General features: G+C 40.5%; 1 protein-coding gene across 3 annotated transcripts; it reads right to left on the bottom strand.

Moving 5' to 3' along the window:
* Positions 1-17,491, bottom strand: LOC103696209 (enhancer of mRNA-decapping protein 4-like). 3 transcript variants are annotated; one of them, XM_039130544.3, is made up of 12 exons: positions 16,483-17,491; positions 14,381-14,430; positions 14,138-14,294; positions 13,715-13,933; positions 9,269-9,397; positions 7,378-9,003; positions 2,566-2,925; positions 2,367-2,486; positions 1,324-1,494; positions 1,079-1,240; positions 779-922; positions 1-585 (listed from the first exon to the last, which is right to left on the bottom strand). In XM_039130544.3, the coding sequence occupies exons 1-12, from the start codon at positions 17,275-17,277 to the stop codon at positions 277-279; spliced, it is 4,242 nt and encodes a 1,413-aa protein (XP_038986472.3). In that variant the 5' UTR covers positions 17,278-17,491; the 3' UTR covers positions 1-276. The 3 variants fall into 3 exon arrangements, with proteins under 3 accessions (XP_038986472.3, XP_088571769.2, XP_088571770.2); XM_088715643.2 differs by having other exon boundaries at positions 779-925; positions 16,483-17,475; XM_088715644.2 differs by having other exon boundaries at positions 779-904; positions 16,483-17,475.
* Positions 17,492-23,372: the final 5,881 nt, after the last annotated feature.

The following is a 23,372-nucleotide window of genomic DNA, read 5'->3' as shown; positions in this document are numbered from 1 at the left end:
TGACCAAAGTCGACAAAATACCTGACGAAATTACTTCTAGAATTGATTTGTTCACATTTGCAACAAAGATGATGAAAATAACCAGAACAAAATGATGCAAGACAGGTTCAAACTACTACTAATTTACACCACACAACCCCTTCAGATTGAATTATGGTTTTCGCCTCTCTTTTTTTTTCCTGTTCTTTCCCCATTTTTTCTATACAAGATTTAACCACAAACCAAGTCCCTAGGAGATTTTCCACAATAACAAATTAAGAAGGGGCAAGAGACAGATCATTTACAGCTCATCAAAACTGAATTGATAACATGCATTATCAGTCGGATGTTGGCGGCATCAGATGCCGTGGTTGTGGGAAGTGATCTTTGGTGGGCCAGTATGTTATAGACCTGCTCAAATATTGGCCGTACATGTAATGTGATCATCGGATCTGTCGGATTGATTGCTACGGCTACATCTGTCATCCATACCACTTTGTGGGAAGTCTCGTTGCTGATATCACATGCTAACTGCTGCAGAAGAGCTAGCAGTACCCCTTGATTTAGAGGAAGTGGCACCGTGGAACAAATTGCATGCAAATCAACCTGAAAACCCAGAATTAGTATGAGCCAAAAGAAAAAAGAACTTTGGGACTGCTAAGACTTGTAAATAATCGAAAAACAAGATAAGAAAAAAGCTTAAGATGAAAGCATTTCTTGCAACAATATTTGCTGGCTTAAACATTACTTGATGTATATGATATAGCTTGATGTATATGTAAGATAGTGCATATCATACCTGAGAACATAGCCAAGACACGATGGAAACATTACTTCTCTGAAGAGCCATGGTGAACGCTTCCTCATATTTCCTCTCAGAAATTAACCTTGTTAGTTCCTTTGTTGGATCCAGAGGTGCCTCAACCTGTTGTACAGACAAGGCCTGCTAAGATTAAGATAAACATACTCATTAATAAGCCAACATTCAAAGAAGGCAATTGATCAGGACTCCAAAAAACTGAAGGATGAAAAGGGAGAATACTAATATAAAACATAAAAGAGAAGCAGGATCAACAAAATGGAAATTGACAGGTATTACCATCTCAGGATGAGCAGCCATTGGGCCATTGTTTTGCTGCATAGCAGTGGGATTCAATGCCTTTGTGTTTCCTGCAGCAAGAAGAGCCAAAAGCTTCCGCTGGCCGTCAATCAATTCAGTAGTAAGATTTTGGGTGATTGTTGATGTAGAATTGATTGCATCCTGCAGGACAAAAAACAAAGTTAATACATCAAACACCAAATGCACCCGGGTATGATCGGTAATACAGAACTGAAAGCACATACCCTCAAAGTGAGAGCGAGAGGAGTGTGTGATGCCTCAAATTGCTGCTGAGCCGCAGCAGTATGTTCAGTCATTCCCTTCTGGAATGCAGCATCCACTTGTTCAAACATGGCTTTGCACGATTGCTCAAATGCAGGAATCACTGAAGATTCTAGAGAAGACCTTAAGGCATCCTGCACGTGCATGCAAGTGAAGCTGTTTAGACCAAAACTAGCCCTGTAATTTCTAAAAAGACAAGGTTGGCACACAAAAACAAGTCAGTATAGTTTGTAACAGTGTAAAACAAACCAGTGACATCTAATTCATGTTTCGCCAAACATCACAAAACAGAAAACAGATGCTCTTCTCAAATTGTAGAACTTTATTTAAATCATAACCATAACCCCAATCATCAAAATTTATCACAAGATATAACTGTTGATATCGGTTCTATGAGCCCTCATTTGCCAATCATTTCAATTAATGGCTCAGACCACTGTTGTTGCAAGCTTTTTCAGAGTATTCTCACAGATTCAACTTGTGCTACCTTTGTTCGTTCTGCACTCTTTTGTCAATAATTTATTTCCCTAGTGTCCTTTCAAATTTTCATTCTATGTGCCTGTACAATCTTCAGGGCTCCTAACTTTGTCCACAACCAGTGCAACTCCTATAGCTCCTCTACTTTATCAATCTTTCACTCTTACCTTTTCTAGTTTTACCAGACATGCTCGTCTAACTATTCTCATTTCTGTTGCATCTCAGTTTTCCCTGAGATTCTTTATTACCCAGTACGCTAAGCCATACAACATTTCAAGTCTTAATGCCGTTCTATGATTTTTTTTTTTCACTTTACATCACATGGCATGTTTCACAAAACACCCTAGAAGCACCTCTCTGATCTCCACTAAATCCATCTAGCTGCAATATCTTATATGCCTTTATCAAAGGAACTAGCAGACAAGAATTTTAGAATGGGGATAAAATTAGTATTTCATCTTTGAACAGGTTATCATGGGAGGTAAAACTAGTTAACTACAAAAGGACCTCTCTTGCCAAGCCTGCATACCTGAAGAGCTTGCTTCCCAGAAGTTTGGAACTGTGCTTGGATTTGCCTAGCCACCGTAGCTTCAAGTTTTGAATTGACAGTCTTCTCCAACTGATTTACTGCTTTGTCTCCAACCCCTCTCTGAAAACAAGGGACTGATGACACACCAACAGGGGTATCGAATTTTAGCTAAAACAGTAAGCAAGGAATTGAATAGAACCTGAAATGCATCAGTTATTGCTAAAGAAATTGTTTTTTCAATAATTGGCGTAATTGCACGAGCTATGACTGGACCAACTGCAGAGATTTCCTTTTTCAATGCTCTTTCCAACATGGCAGGCCAATCCTTGCTCATACAGCTCGTGATCAGACTTGTTATCTGCTGCGTTCGATCTCTCTCGAGCTTCTCATGCTTCGCATTTTCCTCCTGGCAACGGGCCCACAAAGCATCAACATTGGCCTTGATGGCTTTCTCCATGCTCCGGCCTAAGGCTGTCTCCACTCTTTTGCCTTCTTTGGTGACAGGAACAGCCACCATTACACTCATCTGCTTCTGCATTTCCTTTTGCATGGTCATAAGCTGCAAGATAGGCCATCTCTAAAGTCAGATAACAGAATGAATGGACTAACAAAAGTATGCTAGATATTTTATTCATATCAACAACAAAGCATCATCTTCAAGACAATTCAGACATAGCTAGATGGTCATCATATTTCGAACAGCCAAAACCACCAAAGTCAGCCTTGGAAATGCTAGCAGAATCCACTCCATTTCTTGCAATCTCAGCAATGACTTAATGTAGAATATGAAAGAATGTACACAAAGATTTCCTGTTAAAACAATCTAACAATTTAATTAATAACATGGCCATCTTTTTCTCATCTAGCAGAAAAATATCCACTTCAAAAAAGTCATGGTGTATACTGTTCATTTTTTAACACAGTACAGATGTGATTTAAAAGAGTCATACTGCAATTATCCCTTATGATGAATCCTCCATCATGGCTATGGCCAAACGATAGAACATAATGGTTATGTTGATTTACATATATTCAATAGATGAAAACGGCTATAAATAAATAATATCGCTAAGCAATCCAGGCTTAAATCAACTGCTGAACTGCACACAAGAGATCATGAAAAATGCTAGATTCCCCCCTTTGTTACAGCACACATAAGTTTTCGACTACCCCAAGTTGTATTACTAACAACAAAAGCATTCAAGATACATAACCACCAGAGAGATGCTGTAGTCTTTTGACACAAATGTCACAGATAACTGATTATTTTGACAATGTTGACTCTGGTTACTATGCCCTATTTGAATTTCAATAATTGATAATGTTTTCCAAAATATATACAAATTTAATTAGTATATTTAACACTACAGTATTTTATGTTTTTAATTCACTCTCAAGTTCTTGCTTCCTACTATTTTCGTATACCTAATTCTTCAATGCAGACAACCCCCGACCAGACAAATAATTAGGAGAGATAATATTCTGTTGCGAAGGAGACAATTGGGGAAGCAAAATAGATTCAGTTTTAGCAATAGCGCTCCTGAAGATAGTATTCTTGTGGAAACCTTTTGAAGTAGTACATGAAGGAACTACATGACGATGATATACGGCAAGATGTTATTGGATTCCAGAAATTATTTTGGGACATTCACTATAGAATTGGCCAATTGGAGAACAACATTCACCAATCACTCTCGCTAGACTGAATAGCTTTGCATCAACCAACCCCCCCCCCCCCCCCCCCCAACCCTTCTCCCCCTAACACACACACCCACCCACCCCAAACCAACCAGAAAAGGAAAAACAAAAGATGTGTCTGAGCCTTGCTCCTCTCAAAAACTTCTAAGAACAAGATGTTCAATCATAAAGTAATTGTAATTGATAAGAAATAATGTGAATTTTTGTATTGATTAGAGCACATCAAGGACACAGATTCTTCTGTTAATTTGAAATGGTTATGAAGATCTCAAAGCAATTGGAATCAAACATGTGACCTGCAGAAAGTCCTCATATATACAACAGACAAGTTGAAGAAGGTTTTGGGTTCCGAAGAGCTACCAGAGCAGGGGGTTTTAACAGCCCTGATAGCCGGGAAGTAAGGGTGGCAAAATATGACCCGACCCGCCAACCCGACCCGTGTTCGACCCGCCATAAACAGGTTTGGGTTTGGCCTAAACAGGTTCGGGTCATAAACAGGTTGACCCGTTTAACCTGTTTATTAATTGGGTCGGATACAGGTTTAAAATATCTGACCCGTTTAACCTGCATAACACGTTTAATAACCTGTTTAATATATGGGTCGGATTGGATAGGGCCCTTATCTACAGTCCACAGCCCACAGCCCACAGCCCACAAGGAGTCAGGATCCGTTTAAAATAATCTCCCCACGGGTCATTAGGGTACCGATGCCCTTTTTTTTTTTCTTGGTGCGACGCTTCGACCTCTCCGACTCTCCCTCTAGTCCACCTCCTCCCCCACCCTCGAGCCCGCCGCCTCCGACCCCTCCGACGGCGCCGACGACGCCGACGACCTCTCCTGCCTCCCCGACCGCCTCTCCGCCCCCGCAAGCCGGCCCCCTCCCTCCCCTCCCGCCGATTCATCGCCGAGCCGGTCGCTGCCCGGTCCTGCTCCTTTGTCGGCACCCACAAGTACGTCGCCCACGAGGTCGCCGTCGGCCGCTCCCACAGTCCCATGGCAGCGCCGCGTCCTCCTCTACGAGCTTCTCGACGGCCGGATCCGAAGACTGAGAGGTATGAAGCTTCTCTACGACCGGTGAAGCTCCGGCGGCGACGCGGCAAGGAAGAGGCCACGGGCGGTGCGGGGTGGCGGCTCGGGCGCAGCCGTGGCGTGGGAGGCCGATCGGGGAAGAAGATGAGCAGGAAATTTTTTTTTTTTTTTTGTCCTTTGCAGCTTTACCCTCCGGTCCCTCCCGCTTCTCTCTCTCTCTCTCTCTCTCTCTCTCTCTCTCTCGTCTTTTCCCCTCCCATCTCCCTAGCCGGCTAGCCCCCACCCTTTCCTTTCCTTAAACAGGTCGGGTCAGGTGACCTGTTTATTAAACAGGTCGGGTTCAGGTTGTAATTCCTGACCTGTTTAATAAACAGGTCGGGTTCAGATTTATAATTTTCTGACCCGACTTGTATCTGACCCGACCTGTTTATGCTTGACCCGACCCGATTGCCACCCCTACCGGGAAGAGCCTTAGACTTCTGCCGGAGTTCCCGCAGGGACAAGGTATGTGATGTTTGAAAGAATGAAAAAAAAAAGTCACTACCTCAAACATCAATATTAGGTAAGTATGCATCAAATCTACACCTACAACCTTGGTAGTGAGTCATATAATGAAAATCGTTACCCCTAGAATTATTGGAAAGCAAGACTATGACATAGTTGCTAGGAGAGCAGAAGCTAATATTTGACACTGAAGCAAACTCACTATTAAGAAATAGATTAAGAATTACATAACTAAGGAAACAAAGTACCATAGCACGATGGGATTTTTTAGCAACTTTGGAAATCAGAAATCTATTATACATCAAAGACATTACAAAATTCAATTCGCTTCAACCATCAGCGGAAAGGCAAGCCGAATCTTTGATGGAATCTTCTTTTGACAATTCAGATAAGAAAATGGTGGTGACAGATGATGCTTGTGTGCAAGGATACTTCATGCCAAACACAAGTACCTCCAGAATGCATGAATAGTCAATGCCAACACAAATAACAAAATTTATTGGGTAAAGGAGAATGGAAAAACATGGATATTAGAATGGCTTTCTGAAAGGCTAGAGAATTTCTTGCAGGCTGTCCCAAACCTTGCACATGATTATATTGGATAGTCTAGATAAATATACGAGGAAAGTCTCTTGAAATTCATGTTACCACTAGCAAGCAGACACATGCAATGCACATGCAAAAATAAATAAGCATATAAATCTAAAGAGAATAATACGATATCTCATGTTCTCCCCCTTCGAGTTATCGCCCTTCAAAAGAGGGATTAGAATCAACCTAGGTCTGGATCAGGGAGGAAGAGAGGGCAACATAAACCCACCTCCCCAAAAACAAAGAATATAATCTTATTATTTTATTTCCTTTTTCAAGAGCCAGAATTTTCTTCATTTTTAAATAGTCAGTATATTTAAATAAGAATCAGTTATGTATTCTAGGACAAGCTTGAGGATATTTTCGTTAGAAAAAATGATAATTGGAATCAGAATGAAATGTTCCCCAGTCTCAAAAATTTTCATTTTTAATTTAGTTAAATAGATCTTTTGTATTTCCTTATTTATTAATTTGTTCAATTACTAAAAAGCACAAATAACTCTTCTCAATGAAACGACACAAATGATAAAACCAATACGAATTATGAAAGTGCCACATAATTCATATTAGATTTTTTAAAGAATGGAATAAATCCAGTAAAAAAACATCTTATGAATACATTTCCCCTCAGCAAACTATGCAAAATGCATAACCACTGCAATTTCAGCAGCAATACATAACTTTTATTTTACTTTCTGTTTAAAAAGAATGGCTAGCACAAAATCCACATTTATTTTCAAAAGGCCTATAAACATAACATTTTTTTAAAAAAAATTCTTTTAACAAAAATTTGAACAGTTAGCATCCTGACTGGCAATTAATCAATTGATGTTTGACAAAACCACAATCCAGTTTTTCAAAACAAAGTATTACAAGGTGCAAGCACTGAAAAACACATGCCAAGAAGTGGACGCTTTATTAAATGACAGATGTTAACAAATAATGACAGCAGCCGTTAATACACTTACAGAAAAAAATACTTAATTTTATGGGATTAATAATGTTCTCAACCAAACCATGCATTTCCTTGGTAGTTGACCAAACTATGCATTTCTGTAGTAGTTGACCAAACTATGTGTTTTACAGTGCATGATATAAACAGAGTATTTCAGCACTCATAACCAAGTACTAAGAAATTTCAGAAATAATCAAGTAAAATCCGCAACTTCAAATTGCTTCTCATAATCACCTGGTTCAGTGTATCCTGCATTGCCAGAATTTGGGGAAACACTGTGTCAGTGGAAGGAGCAACTACACTGTTCCCCAGTTCATTTGAAGAATCAGCAGAGTTAAAAGGACTTGAGGAAGGGGATGTTAACCCAGATGCTTGAGACTGCTTTCCCTTTGACTTTTTCCCTTTGGCAGCAGTTGCTGCAGTACCAACAGATTCTGCCACCTTTTCGGGCATATCCTTTGTGCTGTCTTGAATTTCTTCCTCGCCAGTACTTGAAGGTTGTTCCAATGACTCAGCAACAGCTATGTCCTCAACAACGCGAGATTCTTCCATACTGCAAGTTTCAGTTTCTGCCTCGCATTCCTTGGCCATCTCAATGTTTGATTCTGAAATCTGGGAGGATTTCTCCTTGCTTTCTACAGTAACAACTTGAGCCTCTTTTTGGGAGTCAAATTCCTCATTCTGACTTGATCTACTCTCACCCGCAACTTTTAATTCCATTTCTACATTCTCCAGTTTATTATTAACAGTCACATCTGGAACCTTTACTTCCTCACCTTTAGGACCTTGATTGACATGACTGCTCTCAGATGAAGATATTGCACCTGATAAGATTTCTGATGGAGTTACCAGATGTGTTGTGTTGCCACCCAGCTTAAACATAAGACGATGATTTGGCACCATAGAAATATCATTTTGGCCAGCTTTAGATCCATCCTTTCCTAAGTTATCACTCATGGAAGGAACATCAGCCGTACTTGTGATAACAGTGTCCACTCTCCTATCAACTGAATAATCAACATTTGATGGGTCAACATCGCGGCCACCAGGTGATGGTACCTGCTCAAAACCTTTTGGAGGGCTTTTCAAGGCAGGTAGCTTTCCTGCAGGGTCTAAATTCAAAGGAACAGGTGAAGATAAAATGTTTGCAGCATCAGCATCTGAACTTGGAAGTGGAGGAGCACTGGGCTTAACTTCAACATTTGATGTAGACAGTTCATGAATACCATTACCCTCTGAAGCTGCTGAAGTTACAGGATATGAAGTTATAGGTGGATTCTCAGTGCTTCTATCTGTTAATGGGGGTTTGGGTGAAGCACTTCCTACAGGAAGATCACTAACCATAGGTCCACGGGATGGTTCCGTAACTGGTACCCCTTCTGAACTAGGTGTGTCAAAAGCACGTGAGATACAAGAATCCTTCCCCAATGCAACATTATCACCGGGTGGTGGCAAACACTGTGATAAATCCAATGCATACTGCTGAATAGCCTGTGTCTGGACACAGTAAACCTGAACCACCTGTTCCCCATCAGGAAGGGAGTCATTTGTTCCAGTAAGGCTCAAAATAGGCATTGCTACAGTAAAATCTGCTATATAGTCCATGCGTGTAGCTGCTGGATATGGACCATAGTCTACATGAACCGCATATATAGCATTCTTTTTAGCATTTGCAAGTATTATAAGGCTTGCGCGAGGCAAAACCACAGCTTGGTTAAAAAATGCCTCCTCAAGCCGAGGTTCTGAAGAACTTCTCAAGTCCAAAGTCTGAGTGCACTGCCATGCTTCAGAATCATTAGGCAAAAGCCAACCTTCTTCCCCAGCAGAGGCCCATATTCTCACTTCTCTATTCAAAGGACCCTAAGACAAACGACAAACAATTAGAGATGCTATTGTTGTATGCCAAATCCTCAGCATGATATTCACTGTAACAAGAAATTGTAACTGCAATAGACCACTAATTGCATCAAAGAAATAGCAGAAAGCATGTTAATTCTCCAGCAAATTGCTACAGTATCTTTAATCTCATAAATATGAGATAATAACAGAACATGCAAAAATATGCATATTGAAGAATATATTGTTTATTTTGTACAAGTCTTAGATGAAGTCAAAGGCCACATACCGCTGTGATGAGATTAATGTGATCAGGTCTGTGAGGCGATGTCAAGAATGCAACTGAGTTGACAGCTTGACCATCATGCGGCCTCAAAGTTGTAAGGGGAACTGCTTTACGATCTTCCCAGATCTTAACCTGAGGTATGAGGTGATATTAAAAAAGGAAATCAATATATGGCATGAAAAAATGCCTCAAAATATACAAAGGTAATGCCCTCCATATTTTCCCACTAAAATATTGAAGCAGTCAATGCTCATAGGTAATAGAGGGAGAGATCAATCAAGAAGGCTCAACCATCTATTTATAATAATGTAAAATGTTATATCACATGAAAAAAACCTGCAAAGAAACTCCTCAAAGAAAAGAATGGGTGTGAGTGATGAAGCCCTGAAAAACAATGGTTATTCTCACCCATCTGCGAGTAAAAACCAGCTAAAATAGCTGATGTTTCCTCCTGAAAATGTAAATCACACACCAACATCTAAAGTGGAGCTTCTGGATTTTGCTAACTTAGCAAGCATCCAACAAAATCAAGTTATCAGTATAAAAAACTGTAGAGAGCAACCGATAACAATTCAATGAAGTATTCCAATTAGAATTAAACTAACAAAGCTACCAATTATCAACCAATGCATGACCAATTGGTTGCTTTGCAGGTGTAGCATAACTGCCCAATAAACAAGAATGAAAATCTGGCACCAGTCGAGTGTGTATTTTAGTCCTGGCTCAATTGCTTCTCAGTCCAATGTCTGTCTTCAATCCAACAAACTTTCCTGCAGAGAAGAATTCTTACCTGATAAATCCCAACGGATCCTAGAGCCTTCTTTCCCCCTACTTGTGCATTGTGATTATGTTTACCGTTGCTTCCATGTTAAACTCCAGTGGCCCTCGAAAATTGACTGGACCTAGATTTTTGAAGTGTTCCTATCATGCTTACACCATACACATCTCAAAGGTGTGACGCAAAAGTTGGTAGTATAACTTCTTGATAAAGGCTACAGATAGCTTTCAATCATCAAGTAAAATAAATTAACAAAATCTACTTCCTCCTAAAAGCTACATCGGCAAAGAACTACTCTTACCATACGTCTGATGACCTAACTGATTTATAAAGAGCATTCATAACACTTGCACAACTGCTCTAGTGTATAACTAGAAAATAAAAATGAAGGCATTTTAAAACAAAAATGAGGAAATCCAGAGAAAAAAGTTGATTTAAATATTAAAAAATTGCCATTCAGAATGGAGTACTTTGTTTAATAGCATGTTTGAGGCAAAATGACATCTTTGGTAATTGATATAACAAAAGATGTGGCAATCATAGACCTAGGGTTGAAACCATTTTCTTGCTGGAACCTCATAATCATGTTGAAATTTCCAGCACTACCTTACCCTTTTCTTTCCTTTTTTTTTAAAATCCTTCTGTTCTTTCCTCTCCTCTGTTTCTATGTTTATTCCTCTGCTTCACTTGGTACCTGGGATCAGGCTGTAATTTCTCGAATGGTTCTTCAAGCTTTACTAGCACATGGTTCATTTCTTATCTTTCCTATTTTAACTTAACAGAAGAAAAGGGAAAACCAAGAAAGCATATAAAATCTAGAATACTATATGAAGTACAGTTCTCATCATAAAGCATGAAACATGTAATTGCTCGGTCGGCCAAAACCCCAAATCTGGAATTTGGTAATTCAGGTTGAAACTAACTGAAACTTCAAACCATGAATTCAGGCTTATCTTTTTATGGGAACCAACAGCAAATGCTGCTCTGCAAAGAAAAAAAAAGGACATACCACTCTAAACCACCTGACATGAAAAGGTGAGGGAGGCCCGTGCATACTAAGAGAACTTGGTAAAATAGTCTTTTGATAACTTTAAATATTTCAAGTGTGATGGAGGTTTGCAACACAACATTCCCTGATGATGGATACACCATGCCAGGTCTGTAAAATTCTTGTAACAACCTTGACATGATAGGGCTTTTGTAAGCAAATAAAAACTGTTGCCCAACATGATGGACAAAACAAAATATGTAGCATAACCATCAAACTTTTTATCTCAATAATTTCTATTCGGCTATATGAACCTTCTTTGTCAACAATTCATGTTAATGCATCATCATTGTAAACTAACACACTCTCTGAAAAATTTATTAATGTTAACAACTTTTCTCCTCATTTCTTGACCTTCAAGATATATCAGCACTCTTTCCCACCTTACCAATTCATCCACCCATTTACTGTAACACCAGAACCATCTCAATTATTTTCTCCATTTCTTTATATTCGAGTGGTGGAAAATACTTCATTTGTACTCGTCACCCCATTCTTTCTGACTTTATAAGATTTTTAAAGCATTGCGTCATTCATTTTTCTAGAATATTTGTCTCATGTGTTTAGACCGTGTCCAAAATGTAAATCATAAAACATTGCAAGGCTTAGTTGTCAATTTGATGCAAGTCTAGGGCATACAATTACATACTATACATCCAACCTCTCCGTTTGACTGGCCTTTCTTCTATCAAATATATCTTCAACTATCTCCACATTCTTCTATATAGTTGATTCCTTGTAACAAATAAGATGACACTGGGGTATCTCTTGGTCGTCCATTTCAACCAAGGCCTCATTTTCATTTATATTTTCATTGATGTTGAATTCAATAGTCTTTGTTCGAACTTGATTGATTAAAAACCCTTGTTCTCCAAAACTCCCTTCATAAATTTAATGCGCATCAACTCCTAACCTTGCATTACCAATTAACATAATATCATTTGTAAACAACATAAATCATAACAAATCCACTTGAACATCAAAGACTAGGTTAGCATTTACAAGTTTAAAAAGATATGGACAAAAAGAATTAATTGCAAGTAAGGCAAAATGGCTCAAGATTTGCCTGTCTTGCCACCACTACTATAAAATGAAAACCAGAAACATATCTTTATAGGTGCATGCAAAAAATTGCATAAGTGAAACTTTGAGCATTCACGGAAAATTTGCTTCTCACTCATGTTGACATTAAAGACCAAAGAAAAGCCAACAGGGTTGATGATAGATTGGGTGATCCAACTAGAGAACCATGAACCAAAACATGGACTTAGAACCAGAAAGAAAAGATATGCACTCTTACAATGCCTTACGAGCATGCAACATTAGTATTGTGCCGGTTGCTTGTACTTGACAAGCTGCCATGCTGATGTCTACGAAGCACTAGCATGGTGCTGCATGGCACAGCACAGACCATTCATACCATTGCAGTGCCAAGTTGGCAAACCACCAGCATGCAATACTTCAATCCTTGAATTAAGTACGGAAACAACAATAATTCGTAGGAACAAGACAAGCAAACAGGTCATGTAACAAGAGCAGCTGTATTCCCATCCTATTAACACTAAAGCAACATGACAGACTAACAAAATTGTTGGGACACAACTGTTTCAAAGTGGATAATTCTTCTATACAAGGTTTCAAATCTCAATGGGATGTCCCATGGGATGCCGGGATGGGGTACCATCCCAATGCTGGGACAGGACTGTCCCGCCATCATCCCAGCATCCAGCTGGCACATCTTGGGGCATGCCTTATCCCAAGTGTCGGGACAACGTGGAATGGCAGTGCTTCTCATTCCGCAAAAAAATTAAGGACGGATGGGATGAGATTTAAAACCTTGTTCCTATACATGGGACATGACAATTCTGGTCATGTAAACGCTAAAAGGAGAATCGAAGGAGTAACTCACTGAGATGTAATGTCCAAACCATCTAAAGTTAACACCAATGCGCAAAAATTTCAAACAGTTTATGGAATCATACAAATGCATAAACAAACAAAACTTGGGCTACATCAAATGATTGACTTGTTGAAATGTGATGCCCAAAGCATCTAAAGCTTAAGATCAAACTAAAAAGAAATTCAGATAAAGTCTGCAAAATCACACAGACGCATAAATCAACAGAAATTGTACTATTCAATATAGCTATAATAGATTCTGCTAACAGAGACTCAGCATGATCCTTCCAATGCACCAAGTGGTTTCAAACTATTGTTTAAGAAATCATGGAGCACCAGCAAGAAAAGGCTGAAAATCTTACCTAGACTGAATATTGCATGCAGTCAAAAACATAAAAATAATAATATAGCTACGGACGGCTTTGGTGCATACAAGATATACGTGAAAAATAAAATGGATGAAAAGGCAACTTTTCATGCCAGCAAAAAAAACAATTGCATGACTATTTGGAGAGAGATCATCTAAAGTTGTCAAAAAATTTGAAAACTGCCTCAAGGAACATACATTTTTTTTCTAGGTAATTATGCATTGTTAAGCTTTATAAGATACCATATAACAGCAGCAAGTTCTCCAATATATCACAATCATACTTCTTTCTGTTCCTCCTATGTTAGAAAATCAACTTTACGATTATCAAGAAGATTTGCAGGAAAAAGTACAAACCATGCCATCTTTCGATGCTGAAGCCAAACGAGTTGTCATCCATTGAGATATTGACAAATCTGTCACTTCACCATCATGCTTACCCACAAAATGCACACCATCAATCAGCTTCTCAATTGGGCATCTGAGAGGTTCCTCTGCAGAAAATTCTTTTCCTCTCCCCACTTTTGTTATGTCGATTTTTAGAACTCGGTTTCCAATTCCAACAAATAAAATTTCCTGCAGAATAGTTATTGATGACCAGAAGTATGAGCTTGATATATAACACTGCAGACATTCCATCGTAGCAGAAAATTCAATAGTAGATGCAACTTTCCAAGCTAAATAGACAATGGAGAAGATAGGGATTGAGTATATATATTGAAATAAAGCCATTTAAGAAAGCATCCATGAGATAGCACTAAAACAAATGATAGCTTTTACTTGTTTGTGAGAGTGCCAACAGATTCGTGGATGACAGGATTCTCCATCTCCTACAATCTGAACAGCAATTATGATTTTTCCAGTTATCTGTGGCTTATTGTCCTCATCAGGTCCCTCATCAATCTTCCATACAAAAACCCTTCCATCTACACTTGCACTGCAAAACATAGAATAAGTGAATTGCCAGGAAACTGCAGAGCAAAGATAACCGAAGAAACAGGTAGAAGACAAGATGAAGAATACCTGGCCAGAAAGTGGACATCTTCAGCAAAGAAAGCCATGTCTGTAACCCTCTGGAGAAAATGCAAATCCAGTCAGCTGGGAATGCTAATGATAAATACCTTCACATAAGCAGTTCCGCAGATTTTCTCTCTAACTAGGGTAGAAAGGGAAAAAAGCATATAAAATGTGAAATGCAATACTTAATGACTTAATAATATCTTATCCATGAGTTTCGTTGTCACTCTAGGTAAATGAGATAATAGAAGAAGCAACAACTTCTTCCATTACAAGAAGAAAAAGGAAGTTCCAACTAAAGCATGTCAAATTATTTAAAAGTAAGCGATCACTTAAAAAAACAAGTTAAACATATCAGCAGACTTGGAATATCCAGATATGCAAACAGATCTATAATAATATATAAGATTTAATAGCAGCTGATGTGTAAAGAAAAGATTTATGTGCAAAGGCAGTGTTACATAATGAGATTGCATTTTCTTCAAATTAAGTAGAAAAAAATAAAGATTAGAGATAATTATGTAAACCGTTAATTATTCAGAAAATTCTATGCATATATTTCCACGAGCATTCTAGACATATCACCAAGTGGAATTTAAGCTGATGTACACTTGAAAACTTGGTACCAAAAAATATGCATTAGCCGGCAAAAGAAATCTGAAGCCCCACATCTAAGCAAATTATAGCTCTTTCTCCAATTGTCTGATGATACAAGTTCACTGAGAGAAAAAAAAAAAGAGAAGAAGCACATACACAAGATAATAACTACCGACCACATGAACACAGTTGTAGTAAGAATAAGCTTGTAATATTTATTATTTTCCACAAACAAAAGCCTCAAAGCCCTGCTATAGTTGTGTCATCTTCAAAAATAATTTCCATGCCTGTCATGGTCTGTCCTGTACTTTTTCTCCCTCTCGTTGATAACAAAGTTTGGATCACCTGCCCACTACACAGAGCGCCTTACAAGCTGCCCAAATAAACCAAAGTATAACAGTTGATGCATATCAGCAGGATAATGAGTAAATGACTTTTTCCATATGTGATAATTATCTAAATCCCTGCCCAGTTTGCCCCCAAACCAGCCAGCCTGTTTTTGCCCACACTCTCACTACAATTTAACTCCAATTAACATGTGACCATAATAACTATAAATCACTAAACTGTAGATAAATCAATATCATATGCACAGCCATCAGGCATCATCCCAACTATTTGAGGTCAATTTTATTCATTCACCAAATATTCCTACTTCTGCAAATGCCCAGAATACTCATATAGCATGCTCCAGAAGAAGAAAATTTCAAATCCCAACCAAAGTTCTCCTAGCTTCATATCATGCACAGGACAATCATAATATCATCTTATCATTCTCTCAACTACCCAACTCATTTTATCCCCCTTGCCATAAAATGCAGTGAAGACTAACACCCTAGATATGCTAAATCAAACGCATGAACAGCCATTTCCATAATATTTCACATCATCACTCCAATAAATCCATATGTCTCTATTGGAATTTTTTCATCTCCAAGTTTCAATTGTTACAGCTAAAATATGGTCTTTCAATTAGTAATTAACATATGGTATTAATTACACTGTTGTGATAATTTCCAACTTACTCACTTTATAGAGCAAACATGGAGTTGAATGGACTTCAACTAAAATTTGACATGGTCATAAGCTCAATTATTTCTCTGACCTCACAAAAACCAGGATGACATCAAGCACACCAACATACAAGTAGTAAATAACCTGAGTTTAAAACACTGGCAAATCAACTAGCACCATGGACTTTCTTCTAAGAAACCCTCAAAAAGAACAAGCACCATAACAAACCTAAAGACTGAAGAGTTTTCACAAAATCCAAAAAGCTCCTAAACAAGAAACTTCATATCCAGTTCGAGCTGTGTCAGTTCCAAATGTCACCCTCCTCACAAAATTTTAGTTTGGCCTTCCTATCACACACCGAAGTCATGCCAATTGCACAACCATCCAAATCTGACAAGAAGAAGGGATCGTAAACACTTACAGATAAATCAACACATGAATTATTATTCACCGAGGAGAAGGATAACAAAAGATCAGAAATTTCACTGAGATCAAACCTGAGTATGCCCCCGGAGCAGCGATCTCAGTGCTGTGTTGATGTTGAGCACGCGAATCGCACCGAGCTTGAGCCCGTAGCAGATGTACGTCCGGTTGACCGCGATCTGACGACCCAAAACAAGCCCCGGATCCGACGTGTACTTGGTGATCGGAGTGACCTCGAGCTGGGGCGGCTGGGACTCCCCCGGCAGCCGAGAGTCCACGTCATACACCGCTCGGTCCCCGCCCACCAGGTGCCTTCCCCGCGGCATTTTGCTGCTCGGCAACCTCGCCGGCGCCGGTTGGCCGATGGAAGCCAGGGTCGCCGGAGGCGCGGAGGGGATGGCATGGAGTATCGGAGGGTTCGCCGGGGCGGAGAACTCCGACGGTACGGAGGATGAGGGAGGCATCGAGACCGTGGATTCGAGGTGGGAGGTAGCGGTGTTGCCCAGAAGCGCCATCAGGCGGGCGCCGTGGTTGGGGCCGGGACTAGGGTTAGGGTTAGGATTAGGGTTCGGATTGGGGCTGGGGAGGTGGGGAGGGGCAGCCGGGTAGGAGACGGGGGGGCGTTGGAGGGGGTCGTGGGGATAGTGGAGGAAAGGGTGATGGTGGAAGGGCGGGGTGGTGGGGGGGTAGGAGAAGGCGCCGGGTGACGGAGAGGGGTACGCCGGCGGTAAGACGGCCCCGTAGGAGGAGGGCAGGGGAACGGGAGGAGGGGCACTGGGGTTAGGGTTCGGGCTGGGGTTTGGGGGCTTGAAGAGCTTGTGCAGCTCGAAGGGGCCGGAAGGGTTGGGGTTTCCGGCGGGGGAGGCCATCGGCAGCGGTGACAGCTCCGATAGCGGCGAAGGAGCGCGGTGGAGAGTAGGGTTTTGCTGTGGTTCAGGCTATCGTGCGCCGGGTTGTGACGAGGCGTAGGTTAAGAGATCTGGGAACTGAGGGAAATGGGAAGAGCGGAGCGGAGAGGACGAGAGTTAGAGGGGGGAAAATGAGGGCGAATTAATAATTTACATATTAATCTATTTTGGATTTGGGAAGCAATTAATATTTGGGTAGTTCTAAATACACCCCCCCTATTGCTCAGGACACCCCCAAAAATTAAAAAAAAAATACCCAAACTAACCTTTAGTGTAATTACCATATTGCCCTTGAAATTTTCTCAGTACACCCCCCTTCCTCCTCCTCCGTTTCGTGCTCCGTTCGGCACTGGATCGCCGAACAAAATGCTTCTGTTCGGCTGAACGGTGCCGAACAGAAGGCTTCTGTTCGGCAACCCTCAACTGAACAGAATCCTTCTGTTCGGCGGAGGGGAGGGGAGGAGGGGTAGGAGGGTGGGGAGGAGGCGGCGGAGGGGGGAGGGGTAGGAGGGGTAGTTGGAGGAGGGGGAGGTGGAGGAGGAGGAGGAGGGGGAGGTGGAGGAGAAGGGGGAGGAGGGGTAGGAGGAGGAGGAGGAATGGGAGCAGGGAGGAATAGGGGGTGGAGGAGGAGGCAAAGAAGGGGGAGAAGGCGGAGGGGGATGCAGAGTAAGAGGGGATGGGGATGGGGGGCGGAGGTAGAGGGGTGGAGGAGTAGGAGGAGGGAGGAGGGAGGAGGAGCAGGAGGAGGAGGGTGAATAGGCGGAGGAGGAGGGGAGAGGGATGAGGGGGAGGCAGAGGTGGGCGGGAAGAGGGGGAGGGGGAGGAGGAGGATGAGGAGGGGGGAGGAGGAGGAGGCAGAGGCGGGGCGGAGGAGGAGGGGAGAGGGATGAGGGGGAGGCAGAGGTGGGCGGGAAGAGGGGGAGGGGGAGGAGGAGGATGAGGAGGGGGGAGGAGGGCGGGAAGAGGGGAAGGGGGAGGAGGAGGATGAGGAGGGGGGAGGAGGAGGAGGCAGAGGCGGGGCGGAGGAGGAGGGGAGAGGGATGAGGGGGAGGCAGAGGTGGGCGGGAAGAGGGGGAGGGGGAGGAGGAGGATGAGGAGGGGGGAGGAGGGCGGGAAGAGGGGAAGGGGGAGGAGGAGGATGAGGAGGGGGGAGGAGGAGGAGGCAGAGGCGGGGCGGAGGAGGAGGGGAGAGGGATGAGGGGGAGGCAGAGGTGGGCGAGAAGAGGGGGAGGGGGAGGAGGAGGATGAGGAGGGGGGAGGAGGAGGAGGCAGAGGCGGGGCGGAGGAGGAGGGGAGAGGGATGAGGGGGAGGCAGAGGTGGGCGGGAAGAGGGGGAGGGGGAGGAGGAGGATGAGGAGGGGGGAGGAGGAGGAGGCAGAGGTGGGGGGTGGGGAGGGTGGGGGTAATTTAGGAATTTTTAATTTTTTAGGGGGGGTGTAGAGAGTATTTAATTTTTTTTAAATTTTTGGGGGGTGTCCTTAGCAAATGGGGGGGGTGTAGAGAGTATTTAATTTTTTTTAAATTTTTGGGGGGTGTCCTGAGCAATAGGGGGGGTGTATTTAGAACTACCCTTAATATTTGTAAGTGAGGAGTAAAGTAATAAATAGTGCCGAGTTCCATTTACCCGCGGAGGAGTTTGAGAGAGGACAGAAGATTAGATTAAGGATTCCAGACGACGAGCATTAAGGGTTTGTCTTTTTAAGCCTCGGATTTTGTTTCTTACATTGTTGCTGGGGAAGATTGGAACTGGATCTAGTGAGATCTGGTTTGGGTATTTATTTTTGTTTAGGTATTCGGATGGACCGATGTTTACTGTGCAAGAAAAGACTTGGTTTATGCAAAGGGTCAACAGGATATTGTTTTTTGTTTGTGGGTGAGTTTTGAAAAGATATATTTTATTTGTAGGAAGGCTTGTGAATTGGTTAATCAATTTTTGGATTTAAGATGAAATAGACTTGAAAGAGTTGGTCCAAGATCAGACACAAAGATGACCTTGTGCATCACGAGAGATCACAACTTAATCGGTGGATCACTACATCTCGCCACAATTTCGTACAGTTATGATAACCTAATTTTTTTGAGGCTAAACAGCTAGTTAAATAGTGGTTTTCGGGCACAATTTCGTACAGTTATGATAACCTAATTTTTTGAGGCTAAACAGCTAGTTAAATAGTGGTTTTCGGGCGCCGCGGGGGGGGGGGGGGGGGGGGGGGGGGGGGTGGCGGGCGCGGGCATCAAAGGCGCCACGAGGGAAGCTTCTCATGGGGACATTGAGTTTCATTTAGAGCTTAGAAAACTCTCATGTTGATTTAGATGTTTAATCTCCTCAAAAAAAGAATCATCTTTTTATCCTTGTCGGAGAAATATAATTCTTTTTGTTAAAATAAAAGAAGAAGGTGAAAATCTCTGATTGATGTAAAAGTTCCTTATTTACAATAGTTTGTACAAAGTGTGTATATAAGCCTAATTATAACAGGCTTGAAGTGCGATCATAGCTCTATAATAAGCTTTGAGTATGATAACAACTCATTAACATTATAAATTGGTTATATTAACACTCCACCTCGCCATATATTAAAAGCTAGCTTTGAGTTTGGAAATTAAGTCTCAAAAACGTCTGAATGGATGGGCCTTGGTAAAAATATCTGCAATGTGGTCAGTGGAAGAAATAGAGCAAACGGTGAATATGTTGGCAAACAAAGTGATAATCAGTTTTAATATGTTTAGCACGCTCATGAAAAATATCATTATGAACAATCTAAATGGTACTTTGTCACATTAAAGAGTAGTAGCACCATGATGAGTAACTCCCATATCCTTTAGTAACTATTTAAGCCAAAAGAGTTCATCAATAGCATCAGTCCTATATTCAGCCTTAGTGCTAGACCTAGAGATCGTCTGTTTCTTACTACAACAAGAAATAGGAGAGTCATCTGGAAGAAAATAATAGCCTGCAATAGAGAGTCTATCAATAAAATTACCAGCCCAATCAGCATTAGTGTAAGTACTCGGGTGCAAGGAGGAATTGGCAGTAAAATGTAAACTATAAAATAGAGTATCCTTGACATAACGCAGAATATACAAAACAACAACATAATAAGTAGATCAAGAAGCTACCATAAACTGACTAATAATATGAACAGCATAAGTTATGTTAGGATGAGTAATCAAGAGATACACAGGATCACCAACTAATTGTTTGTAAGGAGTAGTACCCAAAAAAGGAGTTCTATGGATGGGTGTCCATTTGGCATAAGTCTCAAAAGGTGTTAAAGTAATCTTGCTATCTATTAATTTAGCTCTAGAAATAAGATCAAATACATACTTAGCCTATGATAAATAATACCCATCAGAGTTAGATGTAACCTCAAGACCCAAGAAGTAACTTAGTGCTTCCAAATCTTTCATCTTGAATTGTTTATTAAGACACTATTTAAAATCATGAATGCTAGTGAGATCATTCCTGAATATAATCATGTCATCCATATAAAGTATTAATGAGATGGTATTTTTAGAACTTGCGAATAAAAAGAGCAGAATCATAAGAACCGTGAAAGAAAATCAAATTGGGAGATAGTGGCATTGAATTTTGCAAATTAGGCATGAGAAGCTTGTTTAAAACTATATAAAGCATGACGAAGTTAGCATGCCTTATTAGATGGATTAGGGTAACCTGGTGTGGCTGCATGTATACATATCTTTTGAAAGATTACCATTAAGGAAAGCATTCTTGACATTTATCTGAAAAATGGCAATTACCTAGTAGCAACAATAGTAATAAAGCTTCTAACCGAGTTTAGTCGAGCAATTGGACAAATGTTTCTTCATAGTAAATGCCATACTCCTATGTAAAACCTTTGGCAGCAAGACAAAATTTATAACACTCAACCAAATCATCTTATCGAGTTTTAATTTTATAAACTATTTGCAACCCAGGAAGTAAATCATCCAGATCCCAAGCATCTCCAAAGCATAAAGTTTTTCTACCAGTGCTTGCTGCTAAAGAGGATCAGAATTTGCGTCACGAAAGGTGCGAGGTTAATGAAGAGAATTAACAGCAGATAAACAATAATAGGCACAAAAATGAGAAGGAAGTTACCTTGATAAAACGATGTAATGATTCAATCTATAGCAAGATGGAAGAGTAGAATCTACAGTTAGAGCATTCTTATCAAAAGATGGTACATCAAAAGAGGCCTAAGTGACCACCGAGGTGGTAGCACGGTGGGAACGGAGCTTTGATTCCACCGGAGTGGCCCAGGTTCGAAACACGCAGGCATCGATTAAATGCAGGGACCAGATACCCCCCTGCCTGATTTGTCCGGTGGAGTCGCTATCTAGTCTGCCGTTACTTAGGTGGTACTGGTGTGACGTACTCATATGGGGATAGGGCTGCCACACTGGTGGGGGCTCTGCCACGGGTTGGAAGGGTATGAATAAAACATGTTCTACCCACATCGAACACTCTCCAGCGGGGAGGAGGCCCAGTTGGGGGTTGCTACTTGGGCGAGGTTCTCCTCACTCCCCCTCTTCCCTTATGGTCTAGCAAAAAAAAAAAAAAAAAGAGGCCTAAGTGAGCTTGCTAGAGGGCATGCATTAGAATCTTTGGAAAACAACTCAATTGAAGGATCAGTAAAAAATGAGAAAGGAGAAGAAACAAAAAATTGAGACATAGAAGAAAACATTTCATATTCCCAGAGACAACATAACAAGAAATGTTTCCATCAACAAAAAAAAAAAGAAAAAATATGACAAGAAATGCGAAGCCGTTTGCAAATAGTATCCTAACATCTATAACACTTATGCTCAATTCTGTAACTAAGAAAATAACACAAATAAAAGTAGGGTTCCAATTTGGTGCCCTCATGAAATTGCAATTGCACAAAACAAGCACATCTAAAAATCTAATGCCAAAAAGACGCTCATAGAGAGATTAATTACTAGTGACTAGAGAAGAGATGCGATTAATATATGGCAGTGAGAGCAACTTCTCCCCAGAAACACTTAAGGCAGGAGATAGAAATAAGTAAGACATGTATTATTCCAATATTTGCCAGTGATTACATTCTACCCTTCCATTTTGTTGAGATATATCTAGACAAGAATGCTAAAGAATAGAACCATTTTGTTTTAGAAAAATTAGATGATTTTGCTCTTTATACTCCATAGTATTATTAGTGCAATGGATCTTAATTTTTTGAGAAAATTGAGTTTGAACCATTTTGGCAAAAGTGGAGTATATGTCAAAGAGCTCATATTTGTTGTGCATATGATAGATCCAAATAAAATAAGAAAAATCATCTGCAAAAAATAACAGAATAGCATGAATCACTCATAGTAGCAACATGAGATGAACCCAAATATCAGAATGCTGTAACTCAAATGGTTCATAAGAGACAAAATCACTATGAGACAAACATAATGCTGTTTATTTTGCAAGTTGACAAGATTGATAGTCAAGATGTTCATTTGTAATATTATCTAATTTGTCACTAGAAACTAAAGATCGCAACTGACCAAAAGAAATATGACTCAAACAAGAGTGCGAGAGACTTAGGGGAGAAGGGTATGTCAAAAAAGTTGTGGTGTGAGGAGAGGGAAGAATCTGAATTGAAATGAGCTCAAACAAGCGTCCAACTTCATGCTCTATCTCAGTAACCTGCTTTGTTAGTAGATACTATACAGTACAACCATTATGAGAAAAATATAATTCAAGATAACACTTTTCTTGTGTTTAAAAATAATAAATAATTAAATAAATGATCCTTGTGCAATTTTGCTCATTATTTTTTTAAAAGAAAATAATGCACCCTTGCAAGTGCCCCTTTATTTTCATACTCTATTTTTATGCTACCCTTATAATTCATCGTTTCGTTGGCACGAGTCTAGCATCCAACCATGTAGCTAGTGATGGATTGTAACTATTTCATGAAGAGGTTAGGTGCAACTATAATATTTATATTGATATTCACGAAATGCATGCTGAGAGTTAATTGATACCTTTCCATTATATACAAAGTGTAAAAATCACATGTCATGTATATGATGCATATACA

The sequence above is a fragment of the Phoenix dactylifera genome, chromosome 2 (genome assembly GCF_051530095.1).
Source record: "Phoenix dactylifera cultivar Ajwa chromosome 2, Ajwa_hap1_PhDact_Kaust_v1.1, whole genome shotgun sequence".
In the NCBI taxonomy this organism is placed as follows: Eukaryota; Viridiplantae; Streptophyta; class Magnoliopsida; order Arecales; family Arecaceae; genus Phoenix; species Phoenix dactylifera.
Note: the sequence above shows the minus strand (reverse complement) of the source record. Positions and strands in the feature narration are given on the sequence as shown.